At 42.7% G+C, this 19,891-nt stretch overlaps 1 protein-coding gene across 1 annotated transcript in view; it reads left to right on the top strand.

Annotated features, from left to right (window-relative positions):
* VPS13D (vacuolar protein sorting 13 homolog D) overlaps positions 1-19,891 on the top strand; it is a 3,263,180-nt gene that overhangs the window by 1,392,445 nt on the left and 1,850,844 nt on the right. The window contains exon 31 of the mRNA XM_069610908.1: positions 19,197-19,462. Within this exon, the coding sequence (XP_069467009.1) occupies positions 19,197-19,462 (266 nt within the window). The remainder of the gene's footprint in view (positions 1-19,196; positions 19,463-19,891) is intronic.

The following is a 19,891-nucleotide window of genomic DNA, read 5'->3' as shown; positions in this document are numbered from 1 at the left end:
GTATTAAGTGAGAGACTGAATTATCTAGGGCAACCAAATCAAGAAATGGTATATCCTCAAAAAACACATTCTCACCTATAGCAGCCGCGTTCCAATATATATTAAGGACAGCATACCCAATTGCCTCAGCTATTACCTTCACCTGTGATTATTTGAACAGGCCCCTAATTCAGATAACAATCCCTTTCAAATTTTTATGTCTGTTAATAAACCAGAAGATGGTCTATAGGCAGGATTGAGATTAATATCAAAACCATTCCAAACTGGAGGATCAATGAGCCAGGTCTCTTGCAGTAGAATTAGGTCAAACACCTCGATCTGATTTGGGTCATTGTTGAGGAGGTGAGTAAAGCCTCTGGTATTCCAGCTCTACAAGGAAGTCAAATTCTGCATATGCACGTGATCTAGTTAAAGTTGTTCCTGCAAGCATTTACACTGGCATTTGTTGATCTTTGCCATTGCCCGATTTCCTTCCCGATTAGATATTCCCCCTATTTGTTTAGCTAGATATACTTGGGAGCTATCAGAGGATGTAGCTGGTAAATGCGTCTCTGCTATTAGATCGAAACCCAGATCATATAGATGGGCTTTTGTTGACCAGATGAGATTTTGCACCACCCGAGATTTCAACCACAATCTCACAATATTGAGATTATCGTCCCTCATAAACTCCACATACTCAATGTCGGCAGTGTTGATGTCTTCCAGTTGCACAACTTCGGAAAATACGGCCCTAACAGATCTTTTGTTGAGGTCATATTGCTTAGATGGTGCTGGTCTACAAGCAAAAATTAGGGAATAAGGTGCCAGTCTTTTTTTTTCCCTCTGTCTAGTCATAGGAACTAAAGGGATCGGATTGTTACTGTCATTATCTCTCAGTGAATCAATTTTTGTTTTTGCCTGTATTTTTCTTAGAGCAATCTCAACAAGACCCATCATTTCAGATGCCATATCAAAACCTTGCGATTGCAGATCTCGAGATGCTGTTGGCTTGAGCAAGCCTTCCATTGAGTCTCTATTATCACCTACTGGTAAAGAGATGGGTATTGCAAGAGGTTGATCTAGAGGCGTATTCATTTGTGTACCACCCACTCGGTTTTGTGGATATTTCATATTGTTTGGGCAATTTTGATGCGAGTCCAACCTTGCATCCTGCGCGAATGGTGTACTAGCTGCAGATGACCTTGTCGTGGGCACCTCACCTAGCCTTGGTGGTAATTGCAGGCAATGGCGAGACATATATGCATCAACTGCCGTTCTTATTTCATGTCTATGTGCCTCAAGGGCTTCTTCATTTCTCATAGCTATCAGATTAGATATGAGCGTATTGGAGGGCCCAGATAGAACCCCCCCTCCCCCCCCTGCATGATTTCTGTTGATTTAACGCATTATGTTGGTTCACTTCCTTTATCAATGCATCCAAGGGGGCATACTCTGTGGTCTTGGCAAGAGCGTTAGACTTAGTAGTTTTAGAGTAAATCTGTTTATATTTTTTCTTTATTGCTTGTGATGCCACAATCATGCTTTTCTTAGGAAGTGTACGTGCCTTAAAAAGTTGCTTGGAGCGCGAGTTAGCCACTGTTTTAGGTGCACTCTGATTTTTAGGTAACTTACCACTGGAAGTGTTTTTATTTATTTTCCCACTACCATGGGTAAAGATGGTATACACTTTTTTTTTTTATGGATGTAGATATAGGGGCAGCCAAATGTGCTTCAAAAATGCTTGCGGATTCAGTGGTGGACAGAGCTCACATTTGGTAAAGTTTCAATAATGATCCCCTCAATGTGGGGGCTAACAGAGTCTGTCTGCATTATTACAGACGTTTGCACAGCAACTGATAACATAGATGTCTTTTCTTGTCTCGGTGTGCATGCCGTATGTAAATTGGCACCAATTGCCATCCCAATGGTATCTTGCCAAGTGTGCATGTGATCTAGCAACACCGCCTGTTTCGCTAGTTTGTTGTCAAGTGTCTCAAACAATTTCCCTAGTGTTTGTATAGCAAAGTTCATGGCTTGCAATGTTGCATCTAATAACCGCTCATTTTGCGATCATATTTGTGTTGTACTCCTTTTACTTAGTGGAGATGAGGGTCTCCTTGGGGTAGGATGGATAAAGGAAACACTTATAGGTGAAGTTGTGTAATTGACTTCAGGTGTTTCGAAGAGGACTGGGGACGCTGACAAATTGTCAGGTAAGGTGTGCCCAGAGAACCAAGACCCTTCGTCCTCAAGATCAATTATCGGTACATCCTGTGTACACTTTTCTTCTACTTACTTAGTTATAGTTACTTTAGCAGTGGAAGGGAGCGCTTTTAGCATAATGCTATCAGTTAACGAAGGGTTGTTGGGTTTCATTTTTACATCAGTGGAAGAATCAGACTCACTCATATTGCTCACAACAGATGTAGACAGAGAGGGCAATTTACACAACTCCGCCCGTTTTGAGCGCTCACATTTGGTGTCCATGGGAGCCTTTGTTTCCAATGTTGTTGCAATAGTGCTCTTGGGAAAGTTAGCCGCCACTTTAGAGAATTGCAGCATTGTCGTTGGTTTGGTGTTTGCCAGGCGCCTCCACGTGATGTCTTTGTAAAAGGCGCGAATGTCCACGTCCTTAAGAACTTTTCCATCTGCTTTCAGCGATTTCCTGGCCACGCGTGCAGCCGGAGTAGATGACAAGGGGGTAGAATCACTCGTACGCCCACCAGACGCTGACATGCCTCCCCCTCGAACCAAATGGGAATCAGCCAGAGGCTGCAACAGCGTGTTCTTGGAGGATCTCAATTGCATAACACGTTTGAAAGCACGAGACGCAGGCACCCGAAGCACCTCAATGCTGCACCCCCGCGACTCAGCGGCGAAGAGGCAAAGAGGTACTTCGGGTACCTTGGTGCTGTGGCTGTGGCCTTCTAGCTGAAGGCTTTGGAGCTGATGAATCCCACCACGCTTTGGCAATGTGGCTGGGAACATGCAACTGCCCGCGACCGTATGCTCTTGGGTACAGCTAGAACAGATAAAGCGCCATCTCAGGGCCACAGTGCTCTGTCTTTCAACATCGCTCTTCTGGCCCTGACTCCCCTCTCTGCGTCGCAATGTGCTCCAGCGTTATTAGGGACTATGCTGTGATCCCTACACGCACATTTATGTCCTGAATGGAGGACATTTATGATGTGGTGGGTGATCCAATCCCCTTTGGATTGGAGGACCTGTCTGAGCAGTTCTGGTCTTTCCTTGATAAGGCATCTGCTGTGATGTTTTTGATTCCTGGGATGTATGTCATAAAGAAGTTATATTGCGCAAGGGAATAGGCCCACCTGGCCCGTCTACTGTTTCGACTTTGACATTTTTGGAGAATCTGTAGGTTCTTGTGCTCTGTCCTGAACTCCACTGGGAGTCTTCCGACCAACAGGTGTCTCCATTCCTGGAATGCGGATTTCAAGGCTAGCAGCTTCATCTCTAATACAGAATTATTTTTTTCACTGGGGTTCAAAGTCAGAGAATAGTGTGCTATTGGGTGTTCTTGTTGTTTTGGTTGGAGTTTTAACAAGGCAGCACAGTTAGCTCTATCCAAAGTGTCGGCTTCCAGTTTGAAGGGTTTAGTCGCGTTAGGTTGTCATAAGATTGGACTTGTGTAAACGCTTTCTTTGATTGCAGGAAGGCTTTAATAGCTTTGTTTGTCCAAGAAAAGCTTTTGCTCTGGCTTTTTTGTATCAGGATGGTCATTGGTTGTATCTGGGAAGAGGTGTCTCGTATAAAATTATTATAAAAATCTGCCAAGCCCAGGAAGAGTTGTACCTGACGTATCAAACTAGGTGGTTGCTATGGTGTTAAAGCACTGAATTCTTATGTGGGTACAATTCTACTCCATTTGCTGAGAGCATATATCCTAAATACGTAAGTGAGTTAACGTTAAACAGGCACTACTTTGTCTTGGGTCTTGGTTTTAAGTGATCTCTCCATTACCAATTTAAGACTTCTCGAACGTTTCCTGTGTGTACTCATGGGGATTAATAGAAGACGAGAATGTCGTTAAGGCAGACGACAGAGCAAAAGAGCAAATCAGAAAATGACTTGCATACAAAACCTTGGAAGACCACCGGGGCATTGACCAAACAGAAAGACATAACTGTGTATTTGTATGAGCCCAAAGATTTCCTGAAGGCAGTCTTCCATTCGTTCCCTGCCCTTTTCCTAACATGGTGCTATGCTCCCCAAAGGTCTAGTTTGGAGAAGATGGTAGCTCCCTCCAAAAACAGCTTCAAGGATGTCTGAAATCAATGGCTAGAGGATGCTCATCTTTGACTGTGATCTTTTTGAAGACCCTATAGTCTAAACAAGGTCTCAATTCAGTGATGTCATTGTTCGGCATGAAAAACAAGGACTCTCCCTTCACCCTCTGGGCCCTTGGAATGGACGATAAGGCAGTTCTGTAGATTATTGGCCAGTTATGCTCTCAGAGCTTCTTTCTCTAGTTTAGAGAGAATATGCATGTGGGAGGTAGTTCCACTTCCAAGACCTCTATGATCACATCAGAGAAGGCAACCTATTCCTGTGGAATGTCAAGCGTCTTGTTTTCTTGTATCTTCTGATCCTCTGCCTCAGAGCTGGATCAGCTAAAAGCACTCTGACACAATACTCTGAACGCAAGAAGAGAGTCCAGGACTTCCAGTTGATATAGGGATTGTGTCTTTTTAGCCATTGCATATGTAGTATGACAGGAGAATATGTGGGTCTTATCAGGACGAGTCTTAAGGTCTTCATGTGCCGTCCAATTCTTATTGTCGTGACTGTAGTCCGTTCCTTTACTGGGCCTGAACTCACTGGATGTCTGTCCACACCCTCGATGGACTGGATGTATTCCTTAGGTTCCTTAGGTATAAGATCCCAAGTCTCCCATTGGATGTCCATGAGAATCTCAGCTGCTCCACATTCTTATCAATGCAAGCAGGTCATATGGATCTTTTGCAAGAATCATTATTTCTATCTTTAGTACCAGGAGGGAAGATTCCCTTTCTTTCTCAGGAAAACTCAGGGTGGGAATGGAGAAAGTAAAAGAGGGCCCCTGTGTGAGGAATAAAGGCTGTAAACGCGCTCCACTGTGGAACGGGACAAGAGATTTTTTTTCTCTTAGGACCGTGGAATGTTATCCACCAGCGCAACTGTATCCAATGCTTCCTTTAAGGCTATTCCGATAATAAGCAATGTCAACATGGGCTTGGTGAATGCTTCACCAGTCATTACGACTCCCCCTCTCCCCTTGATGCCTGGGTCAACTCCATCAACAAACCTCAGTTTTGTGGGGCTCGAGCAGATCCAATGGTAGTCTTAATGGGAGAAATTATGGAATCACCTTCAATTCCCTTAGGGGGAGTTCCAAGAAGACCTATTATGGGATCAGAACCATATGTATGGTCTACGAGAAGAGTATTGCTTCCTCAGGAGTTCCACGAGTTACTGAACTCCGAGATGAAACTGGTTGGATGGTCTGAATGGTGAAGAGTCTACATAGAATAACCAGATTAATCCTATTCTGGAAGTTCAAGCACAGTGTTTTAGCCCGCCATTTCTTCCCACTCGTTTGATGCCCCTATTGAAGAGATACAAGTGGGAAGCCCTGTCATCGCAAATCCAGGCAAAAGGCAACGATTGGAAGCTTGGTTTGACCAAATAACGTCTGCTCTAATATCTATTAAAGCGGGATAAGCTAACCTGTGTGCTTCAACTACTCAACATGAGCAGGAAATTGAGCAGCGACTAGATAAATGTCTGAACGCAATAATTCTTATAGCGAAAGGTTGAGCCATCTCCCCATTGGCAGCCACAGTGGCTGTTTCTAAGAGGGAAGGAGTTGGCGTTATCTGTCAACCCAGGAGCAGTGAGGTAACCATCTGTAGTGCCACACAGACTAACTTACATAGCGTGAATCCTTTGTCCAGTGGGGTAATTATCGAAGAACCACTGGGAACATCATTTGGATGGCTAACCCCGCCAGATCAAATAAGAATTCTGTAATAATGATGGCCACCATTCCAGATAAGGAAGTATTTGACCCACCCTTTCACACCCTGTCATCTCAGGGCATATCTTTGCATCTAGCTCATTTTTTCTTACATGCGACCTGTTGCCTTTTCCTTGCTCTTTTGCCTTGTCATTTCTCCTTGATTGACTCCTTTTACTAAGTTTCTCTGTGTTCCCATCTTTAGAATGTCATGTGTGCACTGAGTGGACACAAGACGGGAACAGTTGTTTGTTCAGATTTTCAAATGTTTTATTGTAATAAACCAAACTTAATGGGTCAGGTAAGTGTAGGTCAGGATTTCTAGACAATGTGTGGAGAGAAGGGCGTAACTAAAGAGGACTTCAAAATAGTAATAAAGTTCTTTGGGTGTTTGCTTTTTTTTACACCTGGGAATGGGGCTCCTGCACCCAGGAGATAATGGAGGATAAAATACTGCAGAAAGCAATGAAAAGTCTCTCTAAATTCTCCAAATCTCCAGCAAGTTTGAATTCAAATGTCAGTCTTCCGCAGCAAGAAAAGGTCTTTTATATGTCTGAGGAAGAATTCAAATATCCTGGCTTCATGGACCCAAGCATGGCCTTGATAAGGTTAATTGATCCTCATCAATCTCCATCAAAATCCCCAAGCCTGGGTCAGGAATGGAAAGCATGACCATTACTGACTCATTTCCGAAAGAAGCAGGGTTGGATTAGGGCTGTGTCCTGGCCCCCCTGCTTTATAGTTTATACATAAATGGTCTTTACAACGTTTTGGTAAGCCCAGGTGCGTGTGTTCCGAAACTGGGGAACAAAAAGCTACCCTTGCTTGCCTATGTCGACAATGTGGTTTGATGTGGTTTTCATTGAGCATGCTCCCCACACACTGCAAAAACTAATCTCAGATGATACAACCTTTATGAATGGGCTGAATCTAATAGTTAACGCTCTTAAATCTGTGGTTATGGTCTGCCACAGAGGTAGACAGACTCCCAAGTTCACAACTATGTATAGTAATAATTCTGTCATACCGTTCATAAAATAATTTGATTACGTGTATGTCCATTTCTCATCGACATTTTTATCTGCACCACATATTATGAAACAGACCAATAGGTTTAAACATTCACTGGGGGAGTCTCTCGTTTTATGTCTGTCAGAGACCAAACAACAGACTCAATACTCAACGTATATCATTGCAAAGCAGCGTCATTTGTAAAATATGGAATGATGCTTTGAGGCCATACGAATATTAATGAAATCCAGACAATGGAGGGAGAGTGATTTCTTTAATAAGAAATCTAGGGCTACCTCGCTCTGCACCAAATCATGGCATCCATCTGAAATTGGGTTGTACTTATATTAATGATGTGTTGTCCATGGAACCAGTTCTACATTGGCTGTGACTGGGGAGGAGCAACATGGTAGAGCTCACTCATGAACATATTAATTAATGCTAAAGAATACTTCAGTAATGATTCCATGGCTAGAAAAACATAAAATTGAAGCTTAAGGAAATGAAACACTTTATTATTTCTATGCACCAGACACTTTAAGACAACTGATTGCAGGTAATTTGAAAAGGTTAGTAGCTGACTCTAAGGATAGACGAGAGCTATTACAACTTTTGAAACCTTCTAATGGCATGCTATCATCACAAAATGTGATGTGCAAAAATATTCACTCATCAAGCCCAAATAAGAGAATTATTCTACCAAGGGCAGGCATGGTTTAATTGCTTAGCACTTAGAGCCATTACATTGACATGGACAGGTTATAACAGCACTGAACAAACAGATTTGGCACACCTCCTGTTCGTTTGCCCGGTCTATGGAAATATTAAAAAAATGACTGTTTCCAATAATAAGAGAGACTAATTTAATACACGCGAACAATGAACCCATGCCTAGGCCAGCCGGCATCCCTGCCGGTACTCAACGGGGATTACCAGAGACAAATTACGAGTCTGAATCACAGGAGTCCCAAGAGCCTCCTAAGGAGCTAGCAAACCATGGGGGAGAAGCGCGAGTTGTACGATCATCAGAGAAGACAAGCGATACCCCCGCAGAGGGACCCCCGTGACAAGTGGGTGCCGAGGACGTAGAGAATAAATGTAACCGCCCTCCTCCACTTGGAATTGAAAACTCTGACTTGGAGAGACCACAACCTATACGGGAGAAGAAGGGAATAAACTAAAACTTTCGTGTCACGGCAGAAGTACACCTTGCTTCAAACATCCATAATGACACACTGGTTTCTGTCGAATCAGAGAACAACATAGGAGATGACTGGGAGACTGGAAACATTCTTCACAGCACGTCCGGAGGGTCGCTAGAGGAAAACAAAGTTGATGACAACGTAGAATCACTGACGCCAAAAGAGGACGATCAGGATGGTGGCAATAGAGAAAAAGCCTGCCACACTGAAGGTATAGAACTTAAGAATGGAGGCAATATTGTTCCGGCCTCCGACCGACAAAAAAACATATCGCTGCCTGTTCGAAATCCAAGGTCCAACTTTCGGAGAAAGCGGGTAAGAAGAAGGCAAAACCAAAGAATGTCAGTCTACCAAGAAACAATGCAACGGAGAAAGATCAGTGTAATCAGTTGAATCGAAACCGGACTTCACTACCTCAAAAGGGAGTGCCAGTAAAGATCAACCAAATAACTTTCAGGAAAACTACACCTGAGAGATCTATACTCTCTGCGAATTTGGTGAATTTCTTCCTGAAACAAAGGACACTACACCCAGACGAAACACTCAAGGAGTCGTCTCATAAATTATCAGACACAGAGCTCCTACAAGGTGCCATGGATCACATGGACACTAAAGAACAACCTCAACCACCCCCCATCGACAAAATGTGGCAAGCACATTTCTCAGGACCAGATCCCCCAACCAATGAGCCCAATAGGGGGCAAATGGCCAAAGCAACAACTCCAATGCTCCCAAAACCTGGACAAATGGCACTAGGAAAAAATGCCCAACAAGATATGGCGTACAAACACAGGAGTAAACTCGCCCAGAGAAACGGGAGCGACTCAGAGCCCTGTCAACCATCTCTAACTGAAAGAACATGTCCAAAGCCACAAGACATCTGGGGTCGAGACAACCTCCCGAGGCCACAAACGGGATTCCCCCCAAAAAACAGCCTAAGTTCTATTGTGTCTCCGTCAAATCAATTTATAGAAATGGATTTAGGAGGGGGCCTCGTCGGAGCAATAGGTGAGAGCAGTGAAAATGAGCTCCACAAAACACCATTCAATATAGACTACACAATTTAGCCACCGCAAGATCATTCAATATAAGGAGCTAAAACAGGGTTGGGTGGTGGGGGCCTAAGCACTCGCCCTACCCTGATGAACATCTTACTAGAGGACCACACACAGGTTCAACCTAACAAGGTACAAGACAACTGTAACAGGGATGTGGGAGAAAGCCAGCTGGATACCACAGAGCTTTCTGAGAAATCAGGGCTGGATTCAGTTTTGGATAGCAACGAGACACTATGTAACGCCTCATCAAAAAATAAAAGGACGTAGAACACATTTTTAGATAAAAAAACAACGATCCCACAAGAAAACCGGACTTACTATCCATCATGTCCACAGTTACAATTTCACTAGCACCATTTTTGAAACTTTACGAATTAATCGAGACCCTGAAAGACCATACCACCATAATGGGGATGATGCACACTAAGCTGACGTTTTTGGAGGGTTACGTAACAGCGATGGATAAAAAGTACCTCCAAATGCCACAACAGGGCAAAAGAGTGGACCAGGGAACCCAGATGGTAGAATCAGATGCAATGTCCGGTAAACCCCCAAGTGAGGTCGCTAGCTCAAAGCTAACTGGACAAATTGACTTAACATCTGAGCCACCAAGGTCAACACCAGCACAAAAAAGGCATACTGAGACAAAAAGGAGTAGAAACATTGGTGACAACGACGAAGATGGTGAACCAACATCAATCCTCGATCTGAACACGGACAAATCAAACAAGAGGATCAACGGTGTCGACCTAAGGCCGGTGGGCTTAACTGCAGAAATAACATTATGCACACAACCAAAAACCAACCCATCACTGATAAATAGACAGGACAAGGAGCATCAAATAATACTCCATCGTCGACACTATAAAAAACAATAATTCACTAGAAATACCAAATAAAACATTAAACCATATAGAGGTAAAAATGAAGGAAGGGACGGACAAGTTAAAAACTGGTAAAGCGGTCTCAAAACCACCACAACCGCTACCCAGAACACTAAGAATGGGAACTGGGAAAACAGGGGTACTCATAGCCAAAAGACCTGAGAAACCTGACCTGGTTAGATCCATAGTTTTGACAACCACAGAGGAAATGGACAAACCATTAGATCTAATGGACTTATCTCAATACTCTTCCCAGAATTCGGAATCGGATTTTCCACTGGCTGTGGTGGGGCAACAGGGACTGCACAAAAATAAGCAAATCGAGAGGACTGAGCATACCCCTAAACAGAAGGATGGTCAAATGTTTTGCCATTTCTAACTTCGAAAAAAGAGAAAGAAAAACCAAGTGAGCCTGTGACAAACAGAACAGCCATTTACTCCGGTGAAAGAGGCGGATAAACCACACAACGGTGAGAAATTAATAACTACAAACCCTAACAACCATCTACCGGATTCTGGAAATATATCTAGAAACCAGAAGACAGACGATGTACCCCCCCCGCCCACTCCAAAGAGATTAGAATACCCAACACATAAACGAAGAGAGGGATCGAATAACACCAAGAGATGAGAATCAAGCAAGTAAGAGGAGAGATTCAATTTACAGAAGAAGACCTCAGGAACCAAGATTAAAACAAAGAAGCGAACAATCTTTCAAACTATAAAGATTCATAGGTAAAAAAGACAAATTGATTCTGAACAGGAACACTGTGATGCGATTATTTCATTGTATACTGAACGTACGTCAAATCAGTACAGAAGACATAAAAATCATGGCACTTGGAGAGAAACACGTAACTGACAGCGTATACTTACACATCACATCATCAGTGGTGAAAGGAATGTTAGTAGAGGCAACAGATACCATCCTCATGCTTGGTTTTGACCCGACCTTAGTAGAACCGTAATAGTCTGTTCTTCCACACCATAAAAAGGGCAAAAGCCCAGAGCAAGAGCACAGATCTAGCCAATTGGAAATTATCAATTCACCAATTAAATCAAAATCAAGACCAAATAAGGAACACAAATCGAAGCATTACAAGGACCCGCTGGGTGTGGGTCAGATACCGAGCGAACCGGGGGTAACCCTAACAGTACATTTAAACCAAAAAATATCAGAAAATGGCCAAAGACAAAGGACTTACTCCAGATTCTCGAGACGGAGCCAGCAGAAAAACGGGCATGGATCACAGAGGCCCTAGCAAAATCATATAAAGCATAGCCACCTATAACATAACATCAGGAAAACATATTGAAGTCACTGGTGGCACAACCAAGCATCAAGAAATCAGAATTAATCATGGCTTCCTGGTAACACCAGGGGGTTTAGCCATCTAACCTCTCCTAGTGATGTCAACTTGGGAACCTACAATATAATATGCCTCCAGGAGACCTGGCTGACAAGAAAACCGCATTTAGATCTATGACCTGACGGTGGCTCCGGCATCAAGAGGACCTGAAGGTCGCCCAACTTCAGGACTGCTGATGGCCCTTAAATCAGGATCTGGTATGACCGTTTCAAAAGTCCTCTTCTCTGACCTCTTATTTGTCGCCCTTTTGGTAAGGTGGACAAATGCACACATGATGACTAGCGGATGCAAGACGAAAAGTGTGGTCATCATAAATTGCTACTGGAATCCCCATGTGATTACAAATTCCAGCTATATCGACATCGCCACCAACATAATCGATGACGCACTTGCCAACAATGACGTATCATGCATTTTGATTTATGGAGACCTGAACACCACTTGTCAAAAACAACTAACAAGTATGGGAAATCAAAAATCAAAAGAAATAAGAGGAAACCTATGGTCGACATTGATGAACACCTGAGACATGTTCCTCTTAAAACCAACCAACCTGAACGGAAAACCTCCAATACCAACTTGGGCAAGAGGGGGGGAGAATCAGTCGGCAGACCTTGACTACATTTATGCATCAAGGGAGCTGCTACAGTGCATCAAAATATTTGAAATCATCAGGGCGACCACAACCTGCTAACCACTGTGTGGAAGGCTGGTCTTGAACCACCCAATCAAATAATGAGTGGCTGTTCAAGAAAACAGTGATAACCGCCTGCTGCTAAAAAGCAAAGACATCGAAAATCTAACTGTCGAATATATCTCGATGACCGATGTCAATGGTGGAGATTGTGAGAACAAGTATGTGGACCACCGGCCTCTCCTGGATTATTTCAGCGTCAAAAATTCAGGTTACGGCAAAATACAAACCCAAGGTCGCCGCACTTATGACAAACTCTTAGTTGACAAACGTAGAGAAATGAGTCGAATCAAAAGAGCAGCAGCAAAGTCTAATTGTGACGACCTAAAACAACAAGCAAATATCGCCCACCAAACCTACAAAACCTGGGTGGCTAGCCGAAGAAGAATAATGTTCCAACATGACTCAGAGCAAATGCTCTAGATATTAAGTAGAAAGAAGTCCAAAGATTTTTGGACACTAATCAAGCCATCTATATCTGCAATGCCCGAGATTCAACCAAATAACGTTAACGAGGCAACCTGGAAGGAAACCTTCTCTACTCTCTTCAAGGGTCCGAGTACGACCGCTTCCCCAATAACATCAAAAGAAAAAAAAAGAATGGAGTTTTGAGTACGAGGTCGAAGACATCTTAAGTAAGATACAGAACCTGAATCCATCAAGATCACCAGGTCCGGGTGGTCTGACCAACAAAATGCTGAAGGATCACCCAGACGAATGGGCTCTTTTTATACACACAGTAGTCAAGAATGTATCCTAGCAACTTTAAATACTAGAACTATGGAAGTCAGCGATGATCGTGCTGATTTTTAAGAAAGGAAACAAAGAGGATCCTAAAAATTATCGGCCTATCGCGCTACTGGATCCGATAGGGAAAAACGTTGTCACATTTTTGTTGATGAAATTCTCAAACTGGACAAGATAATTTGACGGTTTTGATCCATTCCAAACCCGATTCGTCCAAAATGTTGGTATCTCTACAAACATCATGCTGCTAAATACTCTAAAGGGACAAATCCATCAAAGTGGAAAGAAGATCTTTATAGTATTCGTTGACCTGGTCCAGGCCTTTGACCTGGTCAACAGAGAGCTATTGTGGGAAAAATTAACCGCTTATAAGATCATTTCCCCCGACAATTGGCAACACGAAAGTGACAAGATACTTTATGCAGATGACCTCCTACTGATCGACCAGACGGAAATTGGTTTACAACGCCAGCTGGACAGTCTCCAGAGATATGTTAACTTAAACCATCTAGAGATAAACCAGTAGAAGATAAAAATAATGCCCCTTCATAAAGGAAAGAAATGTAAAAATCCATTTAAATGGTATTTAGGCCCCAACAGGATCAAACAGGTGGAAAGGTTGAAATACCTGGGAGTCGCCTATAATAACAGCTTTGTCGAGACCCCAGTGCAAGAAGACCTCCTGGGAAAAGCAAAAACATTGGCAACCCAGGCGAGATTAATGGACAGGAGATTTGGGCACTTCTCCATGGCTGCAGTTATCAACTTCTATATATGGGTAAGGTAGTTCCTGCCCTAACATACGGAGCAGAAGCAATGCCAAATATTCCTGTAAAATTATGGACAAGATTGGAAGAAACTTTTTGGCGGAAAATCCTTAACCTCCCAAACTCAACAGCAATAGCATTAATACGAAGCAAACTCAGCATTTCATCTCCATCTGCAATTGTCGAATGGAACAGTTTGGCCTTGCTTCGTAAAATTATACTCCCGTAAAGCCCACCCATCTTCAAGATAATACATGAAGAATTACTGAAAGATTTGAACAAAACGCTAACAGAGTGGTCAAATACCAGGAGAAAAAAAATGGACGCGGTCAGGTGCTCCGATTGGGATCTGATATTGAATCCTATGAGAGTGAAGAGGAAACTTCTAAAGATGGATTGGATAAATACCCTCTACAAAGCAGCCATTAGTAAACTCACCAGAGAACTACCAGCAAACAGCACAAAGCTAAATCTACTTCGAGGCTATCTGCGAAAATTTCCAGACAGAACATACAGAGAAACCTTTATGAGAATGCTACTGAACCTGATACACACCAAAGAAATAAACTCAGTCCGCAGTAAATCGGAATGAAGCACCTGACGACCGCGGTAAATTAGAATGAAGCACCTGCCGATTCTGCTCTTCTCCAGACCAGATAGAAACCATCAAACATCTACTGATCCATTGTAGTGGGTTGAGAGAGACGTGAGAAAAACCCCTAAGACCATTGATGGAGGACTATAGGACCATAGACGATGAGGACTGCTTGCCTTGATAAACAGAACAAAGACAGCATGGGTCATAGCTGCAGTGTCCATGATACAAACCATCTTTTTACAAGTAGGAACAATAGCATCCATCAAAGAGTAACAACAACAATGAAAGAGTAAATGAAATGAAACAAAGGAACTAAGACCTAAAAGATGTATGGAACCTCAAATTGAACTCATGTGAATCGGAATTCGCCTAAAGGTTTAAAATTCCTTAATTAGGAGTTACGACTGTATCAAGAGCGCGATGATGATTAGTGAATAGGACAAATTTAGAAAACCAGAAAACCGCTCATGAGCCTCAAATGAATGAATGAATGAATGAATACGTTTTCTTTCAACTTGGGGAAGGAGAAAAACAACAGTGTTGTATTAGACTTTTATTGGACAACATAGTTGATGTGAATTTGTAAAAATTGTTAAATCAATTGAATAAAAAAAAACTCAATTAGCACTCAAATGAACTTTTTGTGGTTGCTTTGTTTGTTCTTATGCAGAGACCTTTGTTCTATCTTACACTGAGAGTGACCTCATTGCGTCGTTATTGTATTCATGAATTTGTATTTTATCGCGTTACTTGTATTTTACTCTATGCAAGATGGATGTGATATTTTTATGGAAAGTTTGCTTTATTCTTTCTTAAATAAATGTACAGATTTCAATAAGACATTCTCTGGAAACAAGAAAACATCTTTTCCAAGTCTTACAGCAACCCCACCTCCATTCCTCATCCACAGTCCTATGGAAAACCCTAGTCTTTGACGTTATGAGTTTTATGGTTTTCCAAACCCTCTTCTGGGGGAGTCAGTCCCCTTGACTCTCCAGGACAGGGTGGCATGATCGTGGCTCTCCTCCCCTTGGGCGGTGATACGGAATTCTTCGACAGACCTCTGCTTCCCTCACCTGATGTCAGGGCCCAAGGGAAATGTCTGGTGTCTCTAATTGCATGCCCCTAGTTGAGGGTGATTGGTCTCCTAAGCCAGGTTGTCTAGACCTCAGCCTTGGCAACCTCAACGAGTGGGAAATGGTCTCCATTCCATAATGTTTTCTGCTAGGGTCTCGGGTTGAGGTTGGAACAAATCATATCCCCTTGCTTTCATTGTCTTCGTCCTTGAATAGCCAGCTGGGAAGGCTCAACACATACACACTCCCACTCACACACTCCCTGGCCCTCATTGAAGTTACACCTACTCATTCCTCCACTGGTTTCCAAAGTCTGCCCTCGACCGGTCTGGCCAGCTGAAGCATTGGTATTTACTGAGGTTGTTGGGTAGCCTGATCCTCCACCATGCTTCTCAGGCTTAAGGTAACTATCTTCACCTCTAGCCAGTTGCTCTCTCTCCCAGCCTTGCCCTGGCGGCTGACTGCAACTCCTGCATAGAAACTCCCTGCTCAGATGGGAAGCCTCCTGCAAGTAACCAAACTACTTTTAATAAAATTGTCTTCCCAGATTGTAAACCTCCTCCTCCAAAGTGACCTCCTTCCCATGGACCCTTCTTCTGAGATGGTAAACCTCCTCCTTCCAGACTCCTTCACGTAGTACTCAGAGGATAACCTCCGAGCACTTTCCTCCAGCTCTTGCTCTAGACACCACCTGGAAACTGGCTAAGCCTGCATTTATTGTCTGGTTTCTCCTCCTGTGAGATGGGAAACAAGGGCAATGTTTTACACCAGTGTAGAGTGGGCTGTCTTTGTTTTTGATTTGGCCATGTGCATGAGGGGTCATGTGGGCTATCAGAATCTTAGCCATAGGTTATACCAATACCTTCTCCTGTGTTGGAATCCAAAATTACCTTGACCATGTGAGGGCTTGCTCCCTTGCAGCTGTGTTGAAGCTGCCTCTCTGCCTTTGATGAGCGATTGAGTTCTCTCTCCAATAAAAAAGCTTTCATCACTGAAGAGTTGTGACTTTGAAACTCCTGCAATGGTAGCTAGAGTAGGGGAACAATGAAAATGTAACAGTGTCTGCACGAGTCCCGCTGACTGCACTGAAGGTGTTCCCAATAGTTGTTTGTGTTAGGATGGTATCACCACCAGTCTCATGGACTACATAGATCTGTTTCATCTGATGCATGATTTCACTGGCAACGTTGTTAGATATGGATGTATCAAAGCCTCTACTTTCAAGTTCAGATTTCTCCAGCAGTGTATCAAAATATTTTCTGGCTTCTGAGCCTTGTAGCTCGAATTCCTTAAATGCCAACCACCATTCTAGGCAACAAAATCTGATTACCATAAGGTGATAGCTTTGCCTGGGACAGGGGAAAGCAGACAGGACTTTTTTCTGGGGTCTGATGCTTTAGTCATTTAACATCAGTGGGTTCTTGGTATATTTTCATGGGATGATCCCCTGGCCACGTATTACAAAGGGCACCTGATTGATGCCTTGCTCTACCCAGGTAAGTAAACTCATATAACAACACAATTGAGCAAGGTAATAGGGGTCCAACTGATGATTAGAACTTCTCACTTCTCGATTTCAATCGAATCAGAATTGATGCAAACTTTTGAAAAAATACTGCAGTTCTTGTTTAATTTGTGTGCAGTAAGTGTTGTAATACACATGAATATTAGGGCATTGGATATTCAACATGAAAACATACACTGTGTAGTACATGAGTAGCAAATTCCAAATAAACAATATTCGGAGGACAAATTCAAGCAATTACATTCTCTAGATATCCTAGTGAGGGTGACATGAGAAATAAATATTGTAATTGCCTGGTACAAAGCACATATATGTGAAAGAATCAAATGTTGAAAGACAACATGAAAACAGGTCAACATGACAGTGTTTCAGCCATTCTAGCTAAACTTGGGAAGCAGTGGTTTAGTCGGCCTTCATCAGGACGGATACATTCTTAGGAATGAAGAATCCTATGTAATGGTAATCAAAAATAGCACGTTGGCGTAAGTCATCTTAGTGTCTGCATACACTGATGGGGGCAGGTAAGTAGTGCCTCTGCAAGGGGGTCATGCCAGTCATGCCCCTGTGTAAGGAAAGAAGTCTCAAAACAGGCGGCGTATTATTGCCTTCCTTTCACCACCTCAAGTCTTTATTCCAACCTTCTCCCGTTTTCTTATTGTCTTCTTTCTACTTTCCCGCTTCCTGTTATTTGTTTTTGTCTTCTCCTTATCTTTCACACCAACCTTCTCCTTGTTGTATTCCACATATAACACCTCCAAACTTCTACTGATCTTCTTGCGCCTTTCCTCCACTCTTATCTCTTCCTCCTGGCCCCCTCCTACAATCATCCGTCTTCTCCAAGTCTTTCTATCTTTCAACTTCTCTCCATCTCCAGCCTCTTACCCTTTGACCTGCTCTGTGAATCTACAAAACATCTCCCTCTAATTACTTCTCCCTTACCTCCCATATGCTTCTCCCAGTACTTTTAGGGTCTTGACCCCTGCCTGAGGCCCCTCTTCCCTGAGCATTATATACTTGTGTACCATAAGGACTCTGTGTTCATTATTGATGAATTATTAATGTTGCGTTTGCAACATCTGTGTTTCTCGTGGGGCTGCTGCAACTTGCAATCTCTACCTTCAAGGGACTCCACAACCGTCTTGTTTTTGGCATGCACAGTGGCTAGCCGAAAGGGCAGCATGTCCGAACCACTATTTCTGCTATACACTTCCGTCTCATGCTCTCAAAGACTTGTTCTTAGTTAATAGAGTAGGACTAGCTCGAAATGCATGCAAGCGTATTTTACTATAGTTGCCACAATTTTCACTGACATACCATGAGTTCTAGTGGGCCAAAAGATTACCTCCTGAATTTTCTGCCTGCTGTATTTCAGCAAGTTCATAAAAGGGACAGTACTCCCTTGTGTGTAACCATGTGGCAGGCCTCTGCCTCCCTCAAGTGGCATGGTGTGGTTACCCAGGGAATCCACACCCTGCTGCCTCCAGGCCTAACATCACACACTGGGTGACAGCACTTAGCCCCATTGGCTAACCCACAATCGACATCCAGGGTCTGGTAGGAGTTATTTCACACCAGATACTGTTCTCTTTTTCACTTTAGTGTTTCCCTTTATTCAATGAAAAATATGGAATTGCTTATTCAGTTTTTAAGTGTTCAAATGTCACTGTTGAAATTCAGTTTTAGAAATGCTGTTCACTTTACTTAACTTTTTGTGTTGAACCTTCATCAAGTTTGTGATTTCGGATTGTTTATTATACTTTTTCTGTTTGGGAGGGTGCCAATGGGCATTCCCGTTAATGATTTTTTGTTTTCTGGAATCACTGTTGGGAAATCGTTGGTTTTCCATCTTCTTACAGTTCTACACATCTCTGTGATTCAACCATAGCACATCAATGGACTCTGCTATCACTGACATGGCCCATCCTGTTGGCATTGGTTAGTTCTCCCTCATGGGAGGCCTGGAGAAGACCATTTTCCAGAATTTCCATCACAGTCCTAAGACTTCCTACATGAAGCCCTTAATATAACTAAGTGTTGCCATGTATTTTAATCCTCGGGAATGTCTGATTATCTAGCTTTCTTGTGCCTACTATTTCTAACTAAGCATATTCTGAGGGTTGGTCCAAAATAAGTGACCTTAAAGCAGTGATTAAAGTGTGCTGATATGGAATACTGTTCACCACATCCGCGGTTAGTTTCTCAATAATTTGCAATCGGTGCTGTTATTAACATATAAATGACTAACTTATTTGCTTTTCTTTTTCAGATCTACTAAGGATGCCTCTTGTTTTACTGTTGTTTTGAACAACCTTCGAGTGTTTTTAATTTTTGACTGGCTGCTGCTTGTTCACAACTTTCTACATACTCCCAGTGATGTCAAAAAGGATGATTGCTGCATGCAATCTCTGCAGCGCAAATGTAGCAGCGATACAGTTGTGTGTCCTAAAACTGTGAAATGTGGAGTGGTTACAAAACGATCATCTGTGCAGGTCACTCTTGAAAAACAGCTGGAAGTCAAGATAAATGTAACTGGTAAGATAACTTCTTTTACATTAACTGTGCTGTTGAAAAATAGGTTTGAAAGGCTTTTTGAGAAATCGAGAACTCCAATGTTTTGCTTATGAACGTCAAGTGCATTTCTTCCTGTCTAATTTTGTTGTTTTGCGGGTTGGCATCGTATTCATTCATGCATCCTCATAGCGTTTGTGTCTTACTAATGGCCTCTTGGTTTTCATACTTAATAGATTTAATGGGACTCTTTTTTTCCCCACAGATCCCTTTTTTATTGAAATCACTTCCAAGTGTCCAGTGGACTCTTGAAAAAGGTTCATAGCCACTAGAGCCAAGACCTATCCACCCTGCGTTAGTCACAGCATAATTGGCGCTACAGTACAAAGATGTAACGTCACTTATACAGAAATAGAAATGCTCGGGCCACATTTCCAGTTATACACATGAAAC

This window comes from Ambystoma mexicanum, chromosome 8 (genome assembly GCF_040938575.1).
Source record: "Ambystoma mexicanum isolate Mex_15411 chromosome 8, UKY_AmexF1_1, whole genome shotgun sequence".
Classification (NCBI taxonomy): Eukaryota; Metazoa; Chordata; class Amphibia; order Caudata; family Ambystomatidae; genus Ambystoma; species Ambystoma mexicanum.
This window is presented reverse-complemented; position numbering and strand designations above follow the sequence as displayed.